General features: G+C 50.8%; 1 protein-coding gene across 2 annotated transcripts in view; it reads left to right on the plus strand.

Annotated features, from left to right (window-relative positions):
* FHIP1B (FHF complex subunit HOOK interacting protein 1B) overlaps window positions 1–24710 on the plus strand; it is a 132938-nt gene that overhangs the window by 91119 nt on the left and 17109 nt on the right. For both annotated transcript variants that reach the window (XM_082245116.1, XM_082245117.1), the window contains exons 8-10: window positions 18665–18744; window positions 21100–21269; window positions 22499–23584. In XM_082245116.1, the coding sequence (XP_082101242.1) occupies window positions 18665–18744; window positions 21100–21269; window positions 22499–23584 (1336 nt within the window). The remainder of the gene's footprint in view (window positions 1–18664; window positions 18745–21099; window positions 21270–22498; window positions 23585–24710) is intronic.

A 24710-nucleotide genomic window follows, 5' to 3' on the forward strand; every position in this document is an offset into this window, starting at 1 on the left:
CTTGGACAAACTGCAAATTACAGTCTCCCCACTCTTAGCCTCCCCTTCACCCCCACTCTCCCTTACCTTATCTGCCACCAGGCCAGCCTCTTCACCATTTTCCCCACTCCTCTGCATCCCCTGGTCCCCAATAGAAGCCCTGAAATGTCGAGGGGGTGGGACTGGCACTGCACTTGATGCCCCTGCATCAGCACCTCTTGCGGCCTCTGCAATTTTGGAGGACATAGACACAGAAGGATTGGACACATTCTCGGTAACTGATACATGCAAACGCACAGACTGGGGCGCCACAGATTTGGAAGACACTGACACACTGGGAATTGGCACAGACTGGGAAATCACAGACTGGGAAGACACAGGCACACTAGGCAAACGCACAGACTGGGAAGACACAGGCACACTGGGCAAACGCACAGACTGGGAAGACACAGGCACACTGGGCAAACGCACAGACTGGGAAGACACAGGCACACTGGGCAAACGCACAGACTGGGAAGACACAGGCACACTGGGCAAACGCACAGACTGGGAAGACACAGGCACACTAGGCAAACGCACAGACTGGGAAGACACAGGCACACTGGGCATTGGCACAGACTCAGAGGGAATCGCAGGCACCCTAGCTGCTGAGCTCTGAGCATCCTCCATGTCCAGGCGGAAGAACTCTCTCATGAGCTCAGGCTGGTTATGCATTGCCTCGGGACACTGGCTATAAGGATGCCCAACCGAATTGCACAAGTTGCACCTTATAATGTTGCAATCCTTTGCCAAATGCCCTAAATCCTGACACAGAGAGCATTTCATCACTGGACAGGAGGATGCAAAGTGCCCTTTATCCCCACATTTATTACACAGTTTTGGCTGGCCTGGATAGAAGATGGTCAGTCTGTCCCTCCCCAGGAAAGCTGAGGATGGCAGATGCTGGATGACATTATCAATAACCCTCAGTTTTAGCTGCACAGACCATCCCCCCGTCCATATTCCTCGGTCATCCATAATTTTGTGTAAGGGGCTCAGGATGTCTCCATATCTCCTCAGCCATACAGATAAATCCCCTTGTGGTATGGACTCATTGCGCACAAGAATCGTCACCATTTTAATAAGTGGCTGACGTGACACAACTTTGGGGATGAGCCCTCTCCAGTCCGGCAGGCTCCTACACACATGCTCATATTTCTCCCAAAATATGTCCAAAGACTCCGGACGGATAAAGGACAAATCATACTCATAGGAACCGGTCGGACTGATCAGGGCGAAGATATCTTCGGGTCTAAACCCCATCTGCAGAATCTTATCAACCACAGCTCTCCTATATGGGGGAATACCTTCGCCTTCCCATCTGAGCTGAACCACATTCCTCCTTTTAAATAGTGAGGAAGATAAACCATTTCCATGCTCCCCCCTACCAGATCCTGTAGCAGCACCAGCATAGGTTTTCCTCCCAGACATACCAGTAATTACAGCATTGTCCTTAGACACAGCCACACCTGCTGACAAGGAGCCTGAAACATCCCTTGCAGTCTTTGGAGCAGCAGAGACAAGACCCACCCCCTCCCCCTTCTCTAAGCACTCAGCTGCTTTCCTGGGTTCAATCACAGTTTTTTTTACTGCAGAATCCCCAACAGTTGTAGCACTACTGCTCCCAGCATCTCCTGCACCATTTTCAGGAACAACAGCTTTATTTGGGTCAGGAAAAGCCTTTGCAATGTCCGTGGTGCTCCTCTCTGCAGACACTTCAACCAAAAGCTCAAAGTTATTTTCAGTTTTCCCACCAATCGCATTTAAAGTTTTTTTAGCAGGTGCATCAGGTTGCACTGCATGCTGCACATTGTCTATGGGTGTGGGCTGACAGCCCATAGCACTACAACCCTCAGCAAGCACATTGTCATTAAAGTTCACATCACCACCTTGCACACACACTGTACCTGCTTGCTGTGTTGTTACCTCTGCAGTGTCATGGCTGATGGTGGGATCAAACTTCCTCCTGGTTGTTGCAGGCTTTATGGTGAATGTTCCCCTCTCCACAGGTCTCTCTTTCATAGGACGAGGAATGATATCCATCTCCTCATCTGAGGAATCCACAGAAAAATGTAACTTTCTTCCATCCAGAGGGGTTTCCAGCTCAGCGATGAACTCCAACATGCCAGTACCCCCCTCAACCTCCTGCTCAGATGTTCCACATTGCTGCTGCAGAGGGAGGGAGACAGAGGCCTCCGCCATTGGGGGCTCAGCAGATGTCTGAGGTGTTGAAGAGCTGGGCTCATCCTCCGGGCCCACTTTCTCACTCTCTGCTGACTCTGTCGGTACCTGCATCTCTTCACTGGCTGGGTCACTCTCCATGCTGGAAACGGCTCCTCTCCTCATACGGCTGAAACGTTCCTCATTCCTGTATTTCTCCTTAAAAGCTCCGCTACTTTCCTTCAGAGAGCTCACCAACTCTTTCTGCTTCCTCAAAGCTTGCTCCAAGTCCTTTAATTCAGGCCTCAGAGCCGGTCTCTTCTTACTGTACAGTTTGGCACAATACAACTTTTTCTTTTTAAATTCAGTTTTTAAAGCTGCCAATTTCTCCTCCTCTTTCTCAATCCTTGTCAGCTTGTCCACAATCCTCCGTCTAAAGGTAGATAGGGATTCACCCCTCCTTGGGCCGAGCTCCATGTCTTCCATAGGCTGAGGCCTAGTCTCAGGCCTATCCAGGGGGCCCCCGCCGGGGTCCTCCCCAGGATCCAGCATCCCTCCTGGGGCAGAGAAACAACTCTAGCCCCTGGCTTCTGGAAGCACACGAGCTAAGGAATCAGCAACCTCACACCTCGCTGTCAGGGAGTGGAATGGCAGTTTCCCACCATCCCTGTGCTGAGTTCCTGGGTCTGTACACCTGCTGTGCCCATTATGAGGAGTTCCCACCATCCCTGTGCTGAGTTCCCGGGTCTGTACACCTGCTGGGCCCATTATGAGGGGTTCCCACCATCCCTGTGCTGAGTTCCCGGGTCTGTACACCTGCTGTGCTCATTATGAGGGCTCCCACCATCCCTGTGCTGAGTTCCTGGGTCTGTACACTTGCTGTGCTCATTATGAGGGGTTCCCACCATTCCTGTGCTGAGTTCCTGGGTCTGTACACCTGCTGTGCCCATTATGAGGGGTTCCCACCATCCCTGTGCTGAGTTCCCGGGGTCTGTACACCTGCTGTGCCCATTATGAGGGGTTCCCACCATCCCTGTGCTGAGTTCCTGGGTCTGTACACCCGCTGTGCTCATTATGAGGGGTTCCCACCATCCCTGTGCTGAGTTCCCGGGTCTGTACACCTTCTGTGCCCATTATGAGGGGTTCCCACCATCCCTGTGCTGAGTTCCTGGGTCTCTACACCTGCTGGGCCCATTATGAGGGGTTAATTTTGTTTATTGAAAAATCTTACAAACAACAACTTATATACAATAAAACCATAATAAATAAATTAATAAATAACATATTTACAAAATAATTAAATATAACTATACAAAACCAAAAACCAAACAAGAACATAATAAATAAACCAAATTGCGCACAGCATAAACCCTACGAGAGAGCCAGACTAAGGAACATCACCGTCACCATGCATGTAGCCTTTTATCAAAAATATATTTTATCTGAAAATCTAGGGGAGTGAAGCAAGGACAGAAAGAAAAGCCGCACACCCCGAGATCAACAGGCAGCAGCTACAGAGTCCTGATATTCCTCCACGCCTTTATCCAGGCCTCCTGCCGCCACCTGTCTTTCTCAAGACCCCGAATCTTCCCAACCTCACCCAGAATGTTCTGCACCACCACCTCAACAGGGAGGATTTTACTCCGTAAGGATACCTGGCACCGTGCACTCCACGTGAAATAACGGACTACTACACTAACTAAAAAAAGTGTTTCCAAATCATAATCCCGGCGAGTCTGGAATGCCCCATACACCCACTCTGCATAACTCATATGGGGGAGGAAGGGTACACTCAGAGCCCTCCCTACCCTCTTGTACACCTCTATATTAAAAGGGCACTGAAGCAAAAAATGATCCATGGACTCCACCGCACCTCCACACTCTACTCTCGGGCAGCCACGATCACTCACAGAGAGAAACTTCAGGTTGCCCTTCACATATAGTTTTCCATGGAAAGCGAGCCAAGCCTGATCCCTAAACTTCATTGGGATTCTCTCCAAATTAATCAAACGCAAACCCTCCCCCAAAACTAGGCTTGGGCAATCCCTTAAGGCCAGTGGTTCGCAAAAAACAGAGCTCATGATCCGCTTCTCAAGAAGTTTCCTTGGAAGAGATCTGATCTCCCCTGCCGTTACTTGCCACTGCCGAAGTATTTTCAAACACGGGGCAACATAAGTCGGGAGCTTATCATGCTTGACCCTCAGGCTTTTCACTGGCCCACCATTTTCCCAGTTTCGCAGAAAGGGCCTAAACCAGGACTGGAAAATACCAACCCACCCAGGCGGTCTCTCTGCCAACATGTTACCAAGGTTGTACTTTACAAACATCAGAGAGAAAAAGACTACAGGGTTGATCATTCCTAGACCACCCTCCCGCCTAGGAAGATAAGTCACACTCCTTTTGACAAGGTTTATTCTGTTTCCCCATAACAGCTGGAAGAAACAACTATAGATCCTGGTATAGAGAGACACTGGCAAAATGCAGACAAAACTGACATACAGAAAAATTGGAATCAGGTAACCTTTGATCAGATCAACCTTTTCCCTTAAGGAAAACCGCCAACTTTTCCAGCTCGCCACCTTGGCATTGGCATTCTCCAGCCTGCTCACCCAATTTGCATGACCATAGTCACCTGGGCCAAATTCAATGCCTAGAACTCTAATTTTTTGTTGGGGCTCCGGGAAGTCATCCGGGAGAACAAAGCTCTCACCTTCCACGCCCATCCAGAAAGCTTCACACTTGTCCTGGTTGACCTTTGAACCTGATGCTTCCGCATACTGCCTTGTCACTGAGACCACCTCCTGCGCTTCCCCAGTCCCAGAGACAAAAACAGAAACGTCATCAGCATAAGCCACAACCTTCAAAGGAGGCTCACCAGCGATGCCCAAAGGTACCCCACACAATGGTCCACTCTCTAGCCTTCTAATGAAGGGGTCGATTGCAAACGCATATAGCAGAGGACTCAAAGGACACCCCTGACGCACACCTGAGCCAACCACAAAGGGCTGCCCAACCCAACCATTAACCAGAGGAAAGCTTTCAGCCCCTTTGTACAAAATCTTGAGCCAATCAATGAAACCCCCCTCCAGGCCATACTTGCCAAGAAGGAGCCATAGGTACTCATGATTAACCCTATCAAAGGCCTTAGCCTGATCCAATGTCAGCAGATATTTACCCCAACCAGCAGCCCTACAACGCTCCAAGGCCTCCCGGACAGCTAACACAGCTGAGAAAGTGCTTCTACCCTGGATTGCGCAGTGCTGGTGATGGGATAACAAATCGCCTGCCACTGATGATAATCGCCAGAAAAAAATCTTTGCCAGTATCTTTCTATCGACATTAAGAAGGCTAATGGGGCGCCAATTCTCAATCATCGAAGGATCTTTGCCCTTTGACAGAAGAACCACTGCAGATTGCCTCATGGAAGGAGGGAGAGAACCCTCATGCAAACAGCCATTAAAAACCTCCGCAAGGTGTGAAGCCAGGATCTTCTTAAAACATTTATAAAATTCGGCTGTCAAACCATCTGGCCCTGGCGTTTTCCTGATGGCTAGTTTATCAATAGCCTGGATCACCTCATCTGCAGTGATTTCATCTGTCAAATTCATCAAAGGAACAATATTTTCCAGACCTGGCGTAGAGTCCAAAAAACTCAACATCCCTGTCCGATCAAGGTTCTTTCCTCCCAGGAGATCAGCATAGTATGACCTGACGACCTCCAGGATCCCTGACCTAGACTTCGTCAGAGAGCCCGTACTGTCCTTCAGGCCATTGACCGTCTTAACTGCTACGCTCTGTTTACAATTCTGGTAAGGGTCAGGCGAATGGTATTTCCCATAGTCCCTTTCCTGAACCAAAGAGGCGTGCCGGTCATATTGATGGGTCCTCAGGAGGAGCTTCACCTCAGAGATCGCCCCAGAATCTCCTCCATTCGATACAAGGCGGTCAAGTTTCCTCCGCAAACGCTGGTAGGTGATATACTTATCTTGCTGTCTCTTTCTCCCTATGGCCTTGAAAAGCCTAACAGTCCGCTGTTTTATAAGCTCCCACCATTCTGACTTACTGTTGCAAAAGTCTAGGATAGTTACCTGTGCCTGAAAAAATTCCTCAAAGGATTGTCTTACTTCCTCGTCATCCAGGAGGGCCGAATTCAATCTCCAGATACCCCTCCCCCTAGGTGGCACGCCTGAGGCATTCAGAGTCAAATATAGAATACAGTGATCAGAAAATTCCACTGCCCGACAAACAGGTGCCGAAAAAGCAGAGTCCTCCTTTAAAAAAAACCTATCTATCCTACTCTGACTATTACCTCGCTGAAAAGTGAACCCCGTGCTGTCTGGGCGGCGCTTAATGTGCACATCTACCAGACCTGCTTCCCTAACCATTGCATTCAGGAAAAGGCTGTCATAGCCCAGCTTATCTCTGAAACCTCTCCTGTCTTTAGACCTAGTAATGGTGTTGAAGTCACCTCCAAAGATAACCTGCTGAGCCGTAAAAAGAAAAGGCTTAATCTTTGTAAAGAGGCATTTCCTGTCCCATTTTGTCTGGGGACCATAGATGTTAATCAGGCGCAGGTCCTGCCCCCTCACAGAGACGTCCAAAATCATGCATCTCCCAATCTCTACCTCAATTACCCGTCGGCATGTTACCATACCAGAAAAAAGGACCGCAACCCCGCTGTAAGGCTCGGCCGCAAGAGACCAAAAGGAGGGACCACGCTTCCACTCCTTCTTTGCCAGATGTATATCAGCCAGACTACTCAGATGGGTCTCTTGCAAAAACAAAATGTCAGCATCAAACTCGCTGAGCAAAAATAAGGCCATATGACGAGCACTCACTGATTTTAAGCTGGCAACATTAATGGTTGCCACTTTTAACGGAGTGGGAACTGCCATTAGGATAATTGAGGCAGCCGTTTCTTAGCCTGACTACTCTCTCTCCCTGGAGAACCAGTGCGCTTCAATGCACCCTGGGACTCATCATCCATAGAAGACGCCGTACTCAACGAGTCCCATTCATCGTCATCATCTGACAGGACCCCAAACTTATTTTTCAAGGGCAAAACCTTAGGACTTTGGGCAACTGAACACCTTTTTTTTTTTCTTTTGCCCTTCTTCCTTTTCTCCTCCAACCATTCCACATCATCCTTGGACAAACTGCAAATTACAGTCTCCCCACTCTTAGCCTCCCCTTCACCCCCACTCTCCCTTACCTTATCTGCCACCAGGCCAGCCTCTTCACCATTTTCCCCACTCCTCTGCATCCCCTGGTCCCCAATAGAAGCCCTGAAATGTCGAGGGGGTGGGACTGGCACTGCACTTGATGCCCCTGCATCAGCACCTCTTGCGGCCTCTGCAATTTTGGAGGACATAGACACAGAAGGATTGGACACATTCTCGGTAACTGATACATGCAAACGCACAGACTGGGGCACCACAGATTTGGAAGACACTGACACACTGGGAATTGGCACAGACTGGGAAATCACAGACTGGGAAGACACAGGCACACTAGGCAAACGCACAGACTGGGAAGACACAGGCACACTAGGCAAACGCACAGACTGGGAAGACACAGGCACACTGGGCATTGGCACAGACTCAGAGGGAATCGCAGGCACCCTAGCTGCTGAGCTCTGAGCATCCTCCATGTCCAGGCGGAAGAACTCTCTCATGAGCTCAGGCTGGTTATGCATTGCCTCGGGACACTGGCTATAAGGATGCCCAACCGAATTGCACAAGTTGCACCTTTTAATGTTGCAATCCTTTGCCAAATGCCCTAAATCCTGACACAGAGAGCATTTCATCACTGGACAGGAGGATGCAAAGTGCCCTTTATCCCCACATTTATTACACAGTTTTGGCTGGCCTGGATAAAAGATGGTCAGCCTGTCCCTTCCCAGGAAAGCTGAGGATGGCAGATGCTGGATGACATTATCCATGACTTTTAGTTTTAGCTGCACAGACCATCCCCCCGTCCATATTCCTCGGTCATCCATAATTTTGTGTAAGGGGCTCAGGATGTCTCCATATCTCCTCAGCCATACAGATAAATCCCCTTGTGGTATGGACTCATTGCGCACAAGAATCGTCACCATTTTAATAAGTGGCTGACGTGACACAACTTTGGGGATGAGCCCTCTCCAGTCCGGCAGGCTCCTACACACATGCTCATATTTCTCCCAAAATATGTCCAAAGACTCCGGACGGATAAAGGACAAATCATACTCATAGGAGCCGGTCGGACTGATCAGGGCGAAGATATCTTCGGGTCTAAACCCCATCTGCAGAATCTTATCAACCACAGCTCTCCTATATGGGGGAATACCTTCGCCTTCCCATCTGAGCTGAACCACATTCCTCCTTTTAAATAGTGAGGAAGATAAACCATTTCCATGCTCCCCCCTACCAGATCCTGTAGCAGCACCAGCATAGGTTTTCCTCCCAGACATACCAGTAATTACAGCATTGTCCTTAGACACAGCCACACCTGCTGACAAGGAGCCTGAAACATCCCTTGCAGTCTTTGGAGCAGCAGAGACAAGACCCACCCCCTCCCCCTTCTCAAAGTACTCAGCTGCTTTCCTGGGTTCAATCACAGTTTTTTTTACTGCAGAATCCCCAACAGTTGTAGCACTACTGCTCCCAGCATCTCCTGCACCATTTTCAGGAACAACAGCTTTATCTGGGTCAGGAAAAGCCTTTGCAATGTCCGTGGTGCTCCTCTCTGCAGACACTTCAACCAAAAGCTCAAAGTTATTTTCAGTTTTCCCACCAATCGCATTTAAAGTTTTTTTAGCAGGTGCATCAGGTTGCACTGCATGCTGCACATTGTCTATGGGTGTGGGCTGACAGCCCATAGCACTACAACCCTCAGCAAGCACATTGTCATTAAAGTTCACATCACCACCTTGCACACACACTGTACCTGCTTGCTGTGTTGTTACCTCTGCAGTGTCATGGCTGATGGTGGGATCAAACTTCCTCCTGGTTGTTGCAGGCTTCATGGTGAATGTTCCTCTCTCCACAGGTCTCTCTTTCATAGGGCGAGGAACGGTATCCATATCCTCATCTGAGGAATCCGCAGAAAAATGTAACTTTCTTCCATCCAGAGGGGTTTCCAGCTCAGCGATGAACTCCAACATGCCAGTACCCCCCTCAACCTCCTGCTCAGATGTTCCACATTGCTGCTGCAGAGGGAGGGAGACAGAGGCCTCCGCCATTGGGGGCTCAGCAGATGTCTGAGGTGTTGAAGAGCTGGGCTCATCCTCCGGGCCTACTTTCTCACTCTCTGCTGACTCTGTCGGTACCTGCATCTCTTCACTGGCTGGGTCACTCTCCATGCTGGAAACGGTTCCTCTCCTCATACGGCTGAAACGTTCCTCATTCCTGTATTTTTCCTTAAAAGCTCCGCTACTTTCCTTCAGAGAGCTCACCAACTCTTTCTGCTTCCTCAAAGCTTGCTCCAAGTCCTTTAATTCAGGCCTCAGAGCCGGTCTCTTCTTACTGTACAGTTTGGCACAATACAACTTTTTCTTTTTAAATTCAGTTTTTAAAGCTGCCAATTTCTCCTCCTCTTTCTCAATCCTTGTCAGCTTGTCCACAATCCTCCGTCTAAAGGTAGATAGGGATTCACCCCTCCTTGGGCCGAGCTCCATGTCTTCCATAGGCTGAGGCCTAGTCTCAGGCCTATCCAGGGGGCCCCCGCCGGGGTCCTCCCCAGGATCCAGCATCCCTCCTGGGGCAGAGAAACAACTCTAGCCCCTGGCTTCTGGAAGCACACGAGCTAAGGAATCAGCAACCTCACACCTCGCTGTCAGGGAGTGGAATGGCAGTTTCCCACCATCCCTGTGCTGAGTTCCTGGGTCTGTACACCTGCTGTGCCCATTATGAGGAGTTCCCACCATCCCTGTGCTGAGTTCCCGGGTCTGTACACCTGCTGGGCCCATTATGAGGGGTTCCCACCATCCCTGTGCTGAGTTCCCGGGTCTGTACACCTGCTGTGCCCATTATGAGGAGTTCCCACCATCCCTGTGCTGAGTTCCCGGGTCTGTACACCTGCTGTGCTCATTATGAGGGGTTCCCACCATTCCTGTGCTGAGTTCCTGGGTCTGTACACCTGATGTGCCCATTATGAGGGGTTAATTTTGTTTATTGAAAAATCTTACAAACAACAACTTATATACAATAAAACCATAATAAATAAATTAATAAATAACATATTTACAAAATAATTAAATATAACTATACAAAACCAAAAACCAAACAAGAACATAATAAATAAACCAAATTGCGCACAGCATAAACCCTACGAGAGAGCCAGACTAAGGAACATCACCGTCACCATGCATGTAGCCTTTTATCAAAAATATATTTTATCTGAAAATCTAGGGGAGTGAAGCAAGGACAGAAAGAAAAGCCGCACACCCCGAGATCAACAGGCAGCAGCTACAGAGTCCTGATATTCCTCCACGCCTTTATCCAGGCCTCCTGCCGCCACCTGTCTTTCTCAAGACCCCGAATCTTCCCAACCTCACCCAGAATGTTCTGCACCACCACCTCAACAGGGAGGATTTTACTCCGTAAGGATACCTGGCACCGTGCACTCCACGTGAAATAACGGACTACTACACTAACTAAAAAAAGTGTTTCCAAATCATAATCCCGGCGAGTCTGGAATGCCCCATACACCCACTCTGCATAACTCATATGGGGGAGGAAGGGTACACTCAGAGCCCTCCCTACCCTCTTGTACACCTCTATATTAAAAGGGCACTGAAGCAAAAAATGATCCATGGACTCCACCGCACCTCCACACTCTACTCTCGGGCAGCCACGATCACTCACAGAGAGAAACTTCAGGTTGCCCTTCACATATAGTTTTCCATGGAAAGCGAGCCAAGCCTGATCCCTAAACTTCATTGGGATTCTCTCCAAATTAATCAAATGCAAACCCTCCCCCAAAACTAGGCTTGGGCAATCCCTTAAGGCCAGTGGTTCGCAAAAAACAGAGCTCATGATCCGCTTCTCAAGAAGTTTCCTTGGAAGAGATCTGATCTCCCCTGCCGTTACTTGCCACTGCCGAAGTATTTTCAAACACGGGGCAACATAAGTCGGGAGCTTATCATGCTTGACCCTCAGGCTTTTCACTGGCCCACCATTTTCCCAGTTTCGCAGAAAGGGCCTAAACCAGGACTGGAAAATACCAACCCACCCAGGCGGTCTCTCTGCCAACATGTTACCAAGGTTGTACTTTACAAACATCAGAGAGAAAAAGACTACAGGGTTGATCATTCCTAGACCACCCTCCCGCCTAGGAAGATAAGTCACACTCCTTTTGACAAGGTTTATTCTGTTTCCCCATAACAGCTGGAAGAAACAACTATAGATCCTGGTATAGAGAGACACTGGCAAAATGCAGACAAAACTGACATACAGAAAAATTGGAATCAGGTAACCTTTGATCAGATCAACCTTTTCCCTTAAGGAAAACCGCCAACTTTTCCAGCTCGCCACCTTGGCATTGGCATTCTCCAGCCTGCTCACCCAATTTGCATGACCATAGTCACCTGGGCCAAATTCAATGCCTAGAACTCTAATTTTTTGTTGGGGCTCCGGGAAGTCATCCGGGAGAACAAAGCTCTCACCTTCCACACCCATCCAGAAAGCTTCACACTTGTCCTGGTTGACCTTTGAACCTGATGCTTCCGCATACTGCCTTGTCACTGAGACCACCTCCTGCGCTTCCCCAGTCCCAGAGACAAAAACAGAAACGTCATCAGCATAAGCCACAACCTTCAAAGGAGGCTCACCAGCGATGCCCAAAGGTACCCCACACAATGGTCCACTCTCTAGCCTTCTAATGAAGGGGTCGATTGCAAACGCATATAGCAGAGGACTCAAAGGACACCCCTGACGCACACCTGAGCCAACCACAAAGGGCTGCCCAACCCAACCATTAACCAGAGGAAAGCTTTCAGCCCCTTTGTACAAAATCTTGAGCCAATCAATGAAACCCCCCTCCAGGCCATACTTGCCAAGAAGGAGCCATAGGTACTCATGATTAACCCTATCAAAGGCCTTAGCCTGATCCAATGTCAGCAGATATTTACCCCAACCAGCAGCCCTACAACGCTCCAAGGCCTCCCGGACAGCTAACACAGCTGAGAAAGTGCTTCTACCCTGGATTGCGCAGTGCTGGTGATGGGATAACAAATCGCCTGCCACTGATGATAATCGCCAGAAAAAAATCTTTGCCAGTATCTTTCTATCGACATTAAGAAGGCTAATGGGGCGCCAATTCTCAATCATCGAAGGATCTTTGCCCTTTGACAGAAGAACCACTGCAGATTGCCTCATGGAAGGAGGGAGAGAACCCTCATGCAAACAGCCATTAAAAACCTCCGCAAGGTGTGAAGCCAGGATCTTCTTAAAACATTTATAAAATTCGGCTGTCAAACCATCTGGCCCTGGCGTTTTCCTGATGGCTAGTTTATCAATAGCCTGGATCACCTCATCTGCAGTGATTTCATCTGTCAAATTCATCAAAGGAACAATATTTTCCAGACCTGGCGTAGAGTCCAAAAAACTCAACATCCCTGTCCGATCAAGGTTCTTTCCTCCCAGGAGATCAGCATAGTATGACCTGACGACCTCCAGGATCCCTGACCTAGACTTCGTCAGAGAGCCCGTACTGTCCTTCAGGCCATTGACCGTCTTAACTGCTACGCTCTGTTTACAATTCTGGTAAGGGTCAGGCGAATGGTATTTCCCATAGTCCCTTTCCTGAACCAAAGAGGCGTGCCGGTCATATTGATGGGTCCTCAGGAGGAGCTTCACCTCAGAGATCGCCCCAGAATCTCCTCCATTCGATACAAGGCGGTCAAGTTTCCTCCGCAAACGCTGGTAGGTGATATACTTATCTTGCTGTCTCTTTCTCCCTATGGCCTTGAAAAGCCTAACAGTCCGCTGTTTTATAAGCTCCCACCATTCTGACTTACTGTTGCAAAAGTCTAGGATAGTTACCTGTGCCTGAAAAAATTCCTCAAAGGATTGTCTTACTTCCTCGTCATCCAGGAGGGCCGAATTCAATCTCCAGATACCCCTCCCCCTAGGTGGCACGCCTGAGGCATTCAGAGTCAAATATAGAATACAGTGATCAGAAAACTCCACTGCCCGACAAACAGGTGCCGAAAAAGCAGAGTCCTCCTTTAAAAAAAAACCTATCTATCCTACTCTGACTATTACCTCGCTGAAAAGTGAACCCCGTGCTGTCTGGGCAGCGCTTAATGTGCACATCTACCAGACCTGCTTCCCTAACCATTGCATTCAGGAAAAGGCTGTCATAGCCCAGCTTATCTCTGAAACCTCTCCTGTCTTTAGGCCTAGTAATGGTGTTGAAGTCACCTCCAAAGATAACCTGCTGAGCCGTAAAAAGAAAAGGCTTAATCTTTGTAAAGAGGCATTTCCTGTCCCATTTTGTCTGGGGACCATAGATGTTAATCAGGCGCAGGTCCTGCCCCCTCACAGAGACATCCAAAATCATGCATCTCCCAATCTCTACCTCAATTACCCGTCGGCATGTTACCATACCAGAAAAAAGGACCGCAACCCCGCTGTAAGGCTCGGCCGCAAGAGACCAAAAGGAGGGACCACGCTTCCACTCCTTCTTTGCCAGATGTATATCAGCCAGATTACTGAGATGGGTCTCTTGCAAAAACAAAATGTCAGCATCAAACTCGCTGAGCAAAAATAAGGCCATATGACGAGCCCTCACTGATTTTAAGCTGGCAACATTAATGGTTGCCACTTTTAACGGAGTGGGAACTGCCATTAGGATAATTGAGGCAGCCGTTTCTTAGCCTGACTACTCTCTCTCCCTGGAGAACCAGTGCGCTTCAATGCACCCTGGGACTCATCATCCATAGAAGACGCTGTACTCAACGAGTCCCATTCATCGTCATCATCTGACAGGACCCCAAACTTATTTTTCAAGGGCAAAACCTTAGGACTTTGGGCAACTGAACACCTTTTTTTTTTTCTTTTGCCCTTCTTCCTTTTCTCCTCCAACCATTCCACATCATCCTTGGACAAACTGCAAATTACAGTCTCCCCACTCTTAGCCTCCCCTTCACCCCCACTCTCCCTTACCTTATCTGCCACCAGGCCAGCCTCTTCACCATTTTCCCCACTCCTCTGCATCCCCTGGTCCCCAATAGAAGCCCTGAAATGTCGAGGGGGTGGGACTGGCACTGCACTTGATGCCCCTGCATCAGCACCTCTTGCGGCCTCTGCAATTTTGGAGGACATAGACACAGAAGGATTGGACACATTCTCGGTAACTGATACATGCAAACGCACAGACTGGGGCGCCACAGATTTGGAAGACACTGACACACTGGGAATTGGCACAGACTGGGAAATCACAGACTGGGAAGACACAGGCACACTAGGCAAACGCACAGACTGGGAAGACACAGGCACACTGGGCAAACGCACAGACTGGGAAGACACAGGCACACTGGGCAAACGCACAGACTGGGAAGACACAGGCACACTGGGCAAACGCACAGACTGGGAAGACACAGGCACACTAGGCAAACGCACAGACTGGGAAGACACAGGCACACTGGGCATTGGCACAGACTCAGAGGGAATCGCAGGCACCCTAGCTGCTGAGCTCTGAGCATCCTCCATGTCCAGGCGGAAGAACTCTCTCATGAGCTCAGGCTGGTTATGCATTGCCTCGGGACACTGGCTATAAGGATGCCCAACCGAATTGCACAAGTTGCACCTTATAATGTTGCAATCCTTTGCCAAATGCCCTAAATCCTGACACAGAGAGCATTTCATCACTGGACAGGAGGATGCAAAGTGCCCTTTATCCCCACATTTATTACACAGTTTTGGCTGGCCTGGATAGAAGATGGTCAGTCTGTCCCTCCCCAGGAAAGCTGAGGATGGCAGATGCTGGATGACATTATCAATAACCCTCAGTTTTAGCTGCACAGACCATCCCCCCGTCCATATTCCTCGGTCATCCATAATTTTGTGTAAGGGGCTCAGGATGTCTCCATATCTCCTCAGCCATACAGATAAATCCCCTTGTGGTATGGACTCATTGCGCACAAGAATCGTCACCATTTTAATAAGTGGCTGACGTGACACAACTTTGGGGATGAGCCCTCTCCAGTCCGGCAGGCTCCTACACACATGTTCATATTTCTCCCAAAATATGTCCAAAGACTCCGGACGGATAAAGGACAAATCATACTCATAGGAGCCGGTCGGACTGATCAGGGCGAAGATATCTTCGGGTCTAAACCCCATCTGCAGAATCTTATCAACCACAGCTCTCCTATATGGGGGAATACCTTCGCCTTCCCATCTGAGCTGAACCACATTCCTCCTTTTAAATAGTGAGGAAGATAAACCATTTCCATGCTCCCCCCTACCAGATCCTGTAGCAGCACCAGCATAGGTTTTCCTCCCAGACATACCAGTAATTACAGCATTGTCCTTAGACACAGCCACACCTGCTGACAAGGAGCCTGAAACATCCCTTGCAGTCTTTGGAGCAGCAGAGACAAGACCCACCCCCTCCCCCTTCTCTAAGCACTCAGCTGCTTTCCTGGGTTCAATCACAGTTTTTTTTACTGCAGAATCCCCAACAGTTGTAGCACTACTGCTCCCAGCATCTCCTGCACCATTTTCAGGAACAACAGCTTTATTTGGGTCAGGAAAAGCCTTTGCAATGTCCGTGGTGCTCCTCTCTGCAGACACTTCAACCAAAAGCTCAAAGTTATTTTCAGTTTTCCCACCAATCGCATTTAAAGTTTTTTTAGCAGGTGCATCAGGTTGCACTGCATGCTGCACATTGTCTATGGGTGTGGGCTGACAGCCCATAGCACTACAACCCTCAGCAAGCACATTGTCATTAAAGTTCACATCACCACCTTGCACACACACTGTACCTGCTTGCTGTGTTGTTACCTCTGCAGTGTCATGGCTGATGGTGGGATCAAACTTCCTCCTGGTTGTTGCAGGCTTTATGGTGAATGTTCCCCTCTCCACAGGTCTCTCTTTCATAGGACGAGGAATGATATCCATCTCCTCATCTGAGGAATCCACAGAAAAATGTAACTTTCTTCCATCCAGAGGGGTTTCCAGCTCAGCGATGAACTCCAACATGCCAGTACCCCCCTCAACCTCCTGCTCAGATGTTCCACATTGCTGCTGCAGAGGGAGGGAGACAGAGGCCTCCGCCATTGGGGGCTCAGCAGATGTCTGAGGTGTTGAAGAGCTGGGCTCATCCTCCGGGCCCACTTTCTCACTCTCTGCTGACTCTGTCGGTACCTGCATCTCTTCACTGGCTGGGTCACTCTCCATGCTGGAAACGGCTCCTCTCCTCATACGGCTGAAACGTTCCTCATTCCTGTATTTCTCCTTAAAAGCTCCGCTACTTTCCTTCAGAGAGCTCACCAACTCTTTCTGCTTCCTCAAAGCTTGCTCCAAGTCCTTTAATTCAGGCCTCAGAGCCGGTCTCTTCTTACTGTACAGTTTGGCACAATACAACTTTTTCTTTTTAAATTCAGTTTTTAAAGCTGCCAATTTCTCCTCCTCTTTCTCAATCCTTGTCAGCTTGTCCACAATCCTCCGTCTAAAGGTAGATAGGGATTCACCCCTCCTTGGGCCGAGCTCCATGTCTTCCATAGGCTGAGGCCTAGTCTCAGGCCTATCCAGGGGGCCCCCGCCGGGGTCCTCCCCAGGATCCAGCATCCCTCCTGGGGCAGAGAAACAACTCTAGCCCCTGGCTTCTGGAAGCACACGAGCTAAGGAATCAGCAACCTCACACCTCGCTGTCAGGGAGTGGAATGGCAGTTTCCCACCATCCCTGTGCTGAGTTCCTGGGTCTGTACACCTGCTGTGCCCATTATGAGGAGTTCCCACCATCCCTGTGCTGAGTTCCCGGGTCTGTACACCTGCTGGGCCCATTATGAGGGGTTCCCACCATCCCTGTGCTGAGTTCCCGGGTCTGTACACCTGCTGTGCCCATTATGAGGAGTTCCCACCATCCCTGTGCTGAGTTCCCGGGTCTGTACACCTGCTGTGCTCATTATGAGGGGTTCCCACCATTCCTGTGCTGAGTTCCTGGGTCTGTACACCTGATGTGCCCATTATGAGGGGTTCCCACCATCCCTGTGCTGAGTTCTCGGGGTCTGTACACCTGCTGGGCCCATTATGAGGGGTTCCCACCATCCCTGTGCTGAGTTCCTGGGTCTGTACACCTGCTGTGCTCATTATGAGGGGTTCCCACCATCCCTGTGCTGAGTTCCTGGGTCTGTACACCTGCTGGGCCCATTATGAGGGGTTCCCACCATCCCTGTGCTGAGTTCCTAGGTCTGTACACCTGCTGTACCCACTATGAGGGGTTCCCACCATCCCTGTGCTGAGTTCCTGGGTCTGTACACCTGCTGTGCCCATTATGAGGGGTTCCCACCATCCCTGTGCTGAGTTCCTGGGTCTCTACACCTGCTGGGCCCATTATGAGGGGTTCCCACCATCCCTGTGCTGAGTTCCCGGGTCTGTACACCTGCTGTGCCCATTATGAGGAGTTCCCACCATCCCTGTGCTGAGTTCCCGGGTCTGTACACTTGCTGTGTCCATTATGAGGGGTTCCCACCATCCCTGTGCTCAGTTCCTGGGTCTCTACACCCGCTGTGCCCATTATAAGGGGTTCTCACCATCCCTGTGCTGAATACCCAGGTCTGTACACCCATTGTGCCCAGGCAATATATAAAACAATGGTCGATGCAGTGCAGCCCCGATCCTCCCCTTCGCTCCTCCTTTTCATCGGGTGTCCCCATGGAGAGCCACTTTTCATGGGGGCACCCGTGTGGGTGCACTCCTGAGTCCTGCTGCTGCGTCCATTGACACAAACAGCAGGACTCGGCCCCGCCCTGCTCCCCCCCCCCTGCTCTCGTGTCACTGGATTTGATTGACAGCGGCGGGAGCCTATATCTCCTGCTGCTATCAATCTATCCAATGAGGACCCGAGACAGCGGCTGAAGCTGCTGGGTTCGTGCTCCTCGCTGGAACGTTCGGGTTCAGGTAAGAATAACGGGGGGGGCACTAGGGGGAAGCTTCAACCAAGAGGATTTTTTTCACCTTAATGCATAGAATGCAAACCTTGAGACTTTACAACTCCTTTAAGTGTGCTGACCCTCTAAGTATTAGAATAGCTCAGTCTTTCTATATCTTCCCAGGTGTAAGGCTGTGCATGTCATTACATGAAATATTTTGTACTGCTGCTTAATAAACACTTATTAGATGACTCTCCTATTCCTTCTATTCTTTTCCTTCATTATAAGATGATTATTTGATTCCTTCTGCTCTTCCCCTGCAACATAAGATAACTCCTCCTATTCCTTCTATTCTTCCCCATCAATAAAAGACGACTCTCCTATTCCTCTTGTGTTTTCCTGCAGCTGTGTATGGTGTCGCTGACTCTGTTCCAGACGCTGCTCAACCTGAACTGTGAGGACGTCTTACTGCAGCTGGTACTCAGGTGAGAGGACTTCATAGAGGGGCAAACAATGCTGTGTACAATGGAGGAGCTCTGGGGAGATGGTACTGGGTGCAATGGAGGAGCTCTGGGGAGATGGTACTGGGTGCAATGGAGGAGCTCTGGGCAGATGGTACTGGGTGCAATGGAGGAGCTCTGGGCAGATGGTACTGGGTGCAATGGAGGAGCTCTGGGCAGATGGTACTGGGTGCAATGAAGGAGCTCTGGGGAGATGGTACTGGTTGCAATGGAGGAGCTCTGGGCAGATGGTACTGGGTGCAATGGAGGAGCTCTGGGCAGATGGTACTGGGTGCAATGGAGGAGCTCTGGGGAGATGGTACTGGGTGCAATGGAGGAGCTCTAGGCAGATGGTACTGGGTGCAATGGAGGAGCTCTGGGCAGATGGTACTGGGAGCAATGGAGGAGCTCTGGAGAGATGGTACTGGGTGCAATGGAGGAGCTCTGGAGAGATGGTACTGGGTGCAATGGAGGAGCTCTGGGGAGATGGTACTGGGAGCAATGGAGGAGCTCTGGGCAGATGGTACTGGGTGCAATGGAGGAGCTCTGGGCAGATGGTACTGGGTGCAATGGAGGAGCTCTGGGGAGATGGTACTGGGTGCAATGGAGGAGCTCTGGGGAGATGGTACTGGGAGCAATGGAGGAGCTCTGGGGAGATGGTACTGGGTGCAATGGAGGAGCTCTGGGCAGATGGTACTGGGTGCAATGGAGGAGCTCTGGGGAGATGGTACTGGGTGCAATGGAGGAGCTCTGGGCAGATGGTACTGGGAGCAATGGAGGAGCTCTGGGCAGATGGTACTGGGTGCAATGGAGGAGCTCTGGGCAGATGGTACTGGGTGCAATGGAGGAGCTCTGGGCAGATGGTACTGGGTGCAATGGAGGAGCTCTGGGGAGATGGTACTGGGTGCAATGGAGGAGCTCTGGGGAGATGGTACTGGGTGCAATGGAGGAGCTCTGGAGAGATGGTACTGGGTGCAATGGAGGAGCTCTGGGGAGATGGTACTGGGTGCAATGGAGGAGCTCTGGGCAGATGGTACTGGGTGCAATGGAGGAGCTCTGGGGAGATGGTACTGGGTGCAATGGAGGAGCTCTGGGGAGATGGTACTGGGTGCAATGGAGGAGCTCTGGGCAGATGGTACTGGGTGCAATGGAGGAGCTCTGGGGAGATGGTACTGGGTGCAATGGAGGAGCTCTGGGGAGATGGTACTGGGTGCAATGGAGGAGCTCTGGGGAGATGGTACTGGGTGCAATGGAGGAGCTCTGGGGAGATGGTACTGGGTGCAATGGAGGAGCTCTGGGGAGATGGTACTGGGTGCAATGGAGGAGCTCTGGGGAGATGGTACTGGGAGCAATGGAGGAGCTCTGGAGAGATGGTACTGGGTGCAATGGAGGAGCTCTGGGGAGATGGTACTGGTTGCAGTGGAGGGGCTGCGGGGGGACGACACTGTGTGGAATAAAGGGGCTGTAGGGGAGGGATGCCAAGGTTCGCCATCACTGCTCTAGGGAGACGATATTGTGAGCAATAGAGGAGCTCTGAGGGGTTGATAGTCTGTTGTGTACAATGCACAAGCTCTAGGATGAGGATAAGGATAATATATACAATAGAGGGACAACCGAGCATGATACGTACTCTGTGAATTTTGGCTGGTTCCTGAAAAACTGGCTGAAATTCGCTTAGTGGTAGGCCCTGTCGGGCTGGTCAAACAGCAGCTGCATCCGATCAGATGTCCGAACACCATAGCCCAACAAGGAGATTCGTCCATCCACCAAGAGATGGCACTATTAGTGTATGACCAGCCTTAGTACAGTGTGGGGGATGGGAAGGCGGACAGTGTACAAATGAGGGGACAATGCTCTGTGCAATGAAGAGGTCCTGAAAGGACAATACTATGCACAATGGTGTGTCTTCGCAAGGCCAGTACTATCTACAATGGATAGGCTTTGGGGGGGTGGATACGTTGTGTATTGTTGGGTCTTCGGGGTCACATTACTATGTACTGATCCCCTGAGTTCCGGCATTTCCTGTTTTTCTGGTGATGTATATGACCTTCCCGCACCCTATAGAAGTATTTGATAAAAAGGGTAAATCAAGTACATGTTGTGATCAGCCTTTGATAAGAAATCCATTCAGAATTTTCCTCTAGTGGCAGCTGGTTGTAACTGCACTGCACTTCTCTCCTGTTGTCTGTCATCTGATATTCCTGGTATACAATCATTTGCAGAGATTTTGCGCTTTCTATAAAAATATATCAGATAATTGCCTATTTGTAGTGAATAATACGCAGGTATACAACAGGTATACAGTATAGTAATGCATATCAATGTCCTCTTCCTGCACAGGTATCTGATCCCATGTAATCATGTCATGCTGAGTCAGAGAAGAGCCGTGAAGGACTTGGATCTTTATTCCAAAACTGCAGATAAATTCCTCTCCCTCGTCCCGCTATGTTGCCGCAAAGAACGCCTGGCCTGCGCGGATAGAGAGGAGGAGCACGCAACCTGGTCCAAAGGTGAGAGAATGTGAGAGACCGGTATTATGCTAAATGTCATATGCTGAGGTGGGTGGAGACACCAACTAAAGCAGAGAGCTGGGCATCATGGGATGAGATGGGTGGAACCAGCACCTATAGCTGTCAGCTGTGCATCATGGGATGAGATGGGTGGAACCAGCACCTATAGCGGAGAGCTGTGTGTCATGTGATGAGGTGGGTGGAGACAGCACTTATAGCTGAGAGCTGTACATCATGTGATGAGGTGGGTGGAGACAGCACCTATAGCGGAGAGCTGTGTGTCATGTGATGAGGTGGGTGGAGACGGCGCCTATAGCGGAGAGCTGTGTGTCATGTGATGAGGTGGGTGGAGACGGCGCCTATAGCGGAGAGCTGTGCGCCATGTGATGAGGCGGGGGGAGACAGCACCTATAGCGGAGAGCTGTGCGTCATGTGATGAGGCGGGGGGAGACAGCACCTATAGCGGAGAGCTGTGCGTCATGTGATGAGGCGGGGGGAGACAGCACCTATAGCGGAGAGCTTTGCGTCATGTGATGAGACGGGGGGAGACAGCACCTATAGCGGAGAGCTGTGCGTCATGTGATGAGGTGGGTGGAGACGGCGCCTATATCGGAGAGCTGTGCGTCATATGATGAGGTGGGTGGAGACAGAGCCTATAGCGGAGAGCTGTGCGTCATGTGATGAGGTGGGTGGAGACAGAGCCTATAGCGGAGAGCTGTGCGTCATGTGATGAGGCGGGTGGAGACGGCACCTATAGCGGAGAGCTGTGCGTCATGTGATGAGGTGGGTGGAGACAGCACCTATAGCGGAGAGCTGTGCGTCATGTGATGAGGTGGGTGGAGACAGCACCTATAGCGGAGAGCTGTGTGTCATGTGATGAGGTGGGTGGAGATGGCACCTATAGCGGAGAGCTGTGCGTCATGTGATGAGGTGGGTGGAGACAGCACCTATAGCGGAGAGCTGTGCGTCATGTGATGAGGTGGGTGGAGACAGCACCTATAGCGGAGAGCTGTGTGTCATGTGATGAGGTGGGTGGAGACGGCGCCTATAGCGGAGAGCTGTGCGTCATGATGAGGTGGGTGGAGACAGCACCTATAGCAGAGAGCTGTGCGCCATGTGATGAGGTGGGTGGAGCATAGACAGCGTACGTAGCAGCGTATGTTTTGGGGTTGTTTTAGGAAAGCAGAACATACCTAAAGTAGAAATTGTCACTTTGTCTCTCTTTGCAGCTCATGGGAGCCCGAGCATTGATACGTCGTCTGTCAACACTGTGCCAAGACCCTCCACCCCCTCTAGGATGGGTTTCTTCATGCGTCAGACCCCCGAGAGCCCCTCTCAGAGGTCCTCCAGCTTCTCTTCCCCGGCGGACACCTCCTTCGGAAGTCCTCGCCATGGCTCCTTGTCTTGGGACGAAGTGGCCGAGTTGGATTCCAATTATTTAGAGTATCTCCAAGAAGCCCGGGCTGGGATAGACCGATGTACTCGGGCTTGTCGGGTCTGGTCGGCTCCCTACGATGGGGAGGAACCCAGCCCCCGCAGCCTGTCCCCCTCTACTCCGGAAGAAGTCACGGTATCACCGGACTACTTCTCCCAACCTGCTCCTTCCTCCAGAACCCAAGAGAGCAAAGAGCGGGAGGGGCGGAGGCACAACGTCACTCCAAGGACTAAGAAAAGAAGCTTGCAGGAGGAGGAAGGGCAGGGATCTGGAGGTCAGGGAGGGGGGGTAGATGGAGGAGTCACGGAACCATCTCATGATGGTAATGCAGGGCCCGTTCTCATGAATGGCTCCATAGCAGAGGAACAGGGGTATGTGGGGGGTGCACAGCGGGTGGCAGCACATCCCGGGCGCACTGAAGACGTGGAAGTGAAAAAAGTGAAACGTGAACCGGTGGAGGAGAGCAGCCACTCCAGGACAGAGGTAGAGGAACTGGTAACGGGTACGGAGAATGGAGCGGAGGAGAGAGGTGGTGGCCCTCACAGAGATCCGCAGCACTGGGCATCCTCTAAGTGGGAGACGGCAGAGTCTGTAGACAGCCTGATAGACGAACTCCTAGACCGCGCTCCGGCCGAGGCCAACGGGACTCATCTGAGCATTGAAAAGCTGGGGGAGGAGCTGAATGAGATGGAGAACAGCATGAGGGGGGTGGCCGTGCAGGAGGAGCCGACGGAGAGGCATATGAGGATCCCTTCCGAGGAGGAAGAGGATGGAGATATCATTGGCAGAGAGATTGAAAACACTAAGAGCAGATCGGATTCCCTGACCATCCTTCTGAGCAGTCCTCTGAGAGCACAGACCAGCATTCAGCCTTATACCGGTGAGTCTTCCCATCCTCATACTGCCTGTGATTGCCCCCTAGTGGTCCCTCCTGGAACTTATTAAAAGCTGGACTCCACCCTTCCTATCAGTCTTGCACAGTTGTACCAGCTCCTCTTCTGGATTGGAATTGCTTACTTCATTGCATACTGTGAGCTTCTCACAATGTGCATTAGCTGTACAAGTCAGATGGGGTCTGCCTCATTTCCTGGCTGTTGTGTGTCCCCCATCATTTATTCAAGGTGTGTCCAACTTGTGGCCCAAGAGTGTCAGGCATGCGGCCCGGAGATAGTCTGGGAGGGATGACGTGCAAGTATAGTGGACACAGCACCCCGCACAGACAAGCCAGGGTTATTCATGTCTGAAAGGAATGCTGTGTTTGCAATGGCGGCAGGCAAGCCTGGAGGGATGCTGTCCAAGTATAGCAGCCACAGCACCCCGCATGGACAAGCCAGGCGCCTATATGTGTGGAGGGATGCTGTATTTGCAATGGTAGCCGGCATGCCTGGAGGGAGGCTGTGCAAGCATAGCGGCCACAGCACCCATCACAGACAAGCCAGGCTCATTCATGTGTGGAGGGATGCTGTGTTTGCGATGGCGGCAGGCACGCCTGGAGGGAGGCTGTGCAAGTATAGCAGCCACAGCACCCCGCACAGACAAGCCAGGCTCATTCATGTGTGGAGGGATGCTGTGTTTGCGATGGCGGCAGGCACGCCTGGAGGGAGGCTGTGCAAGTATAGCAGCCACAGCACCCCGCACAGACAAGCCAGGGTCATTCATGTCTGGAGGGATGCTGTGTTTGCAATGGCGGCAGGCACGCCTGGAGGGATGCTGTGCAAGTATAACAGCCACAGCACCCGGCACAGACATTCCAGGCGCATTCATGTGTGGAGGGATGCTGTGTTAGCAATGGCGGCAGGCATGCCTGGAGGGATGCTGTGCAAGTATAACAGCCACAGCACCCCTCACAGACAAGCCAGGCTCATTCATGTGTGGAGGGATGCTGTGTTTGCAATGGCTGCAGGGATGCTGTGTTTGCAGTGGCGGCAGGCATGCCTGGAGGGATGCTGTGCAAGTATAGCAGCCACAGCACCCAGGACAGACAAGCCAGGGTCATTCATGTCTGG

The sequence above is a fragment of the Pelophylax lessonae genome (genome assembly GCF_965119305.1).
Source record: "Pelophylax lessonae genome assembly, chromosome: 2".
NCBI lineage: Eukaryota > Metazoa > Chordata > Amphibia > Anura > Ranidae > Pelophylax > Pelophylax lessonae.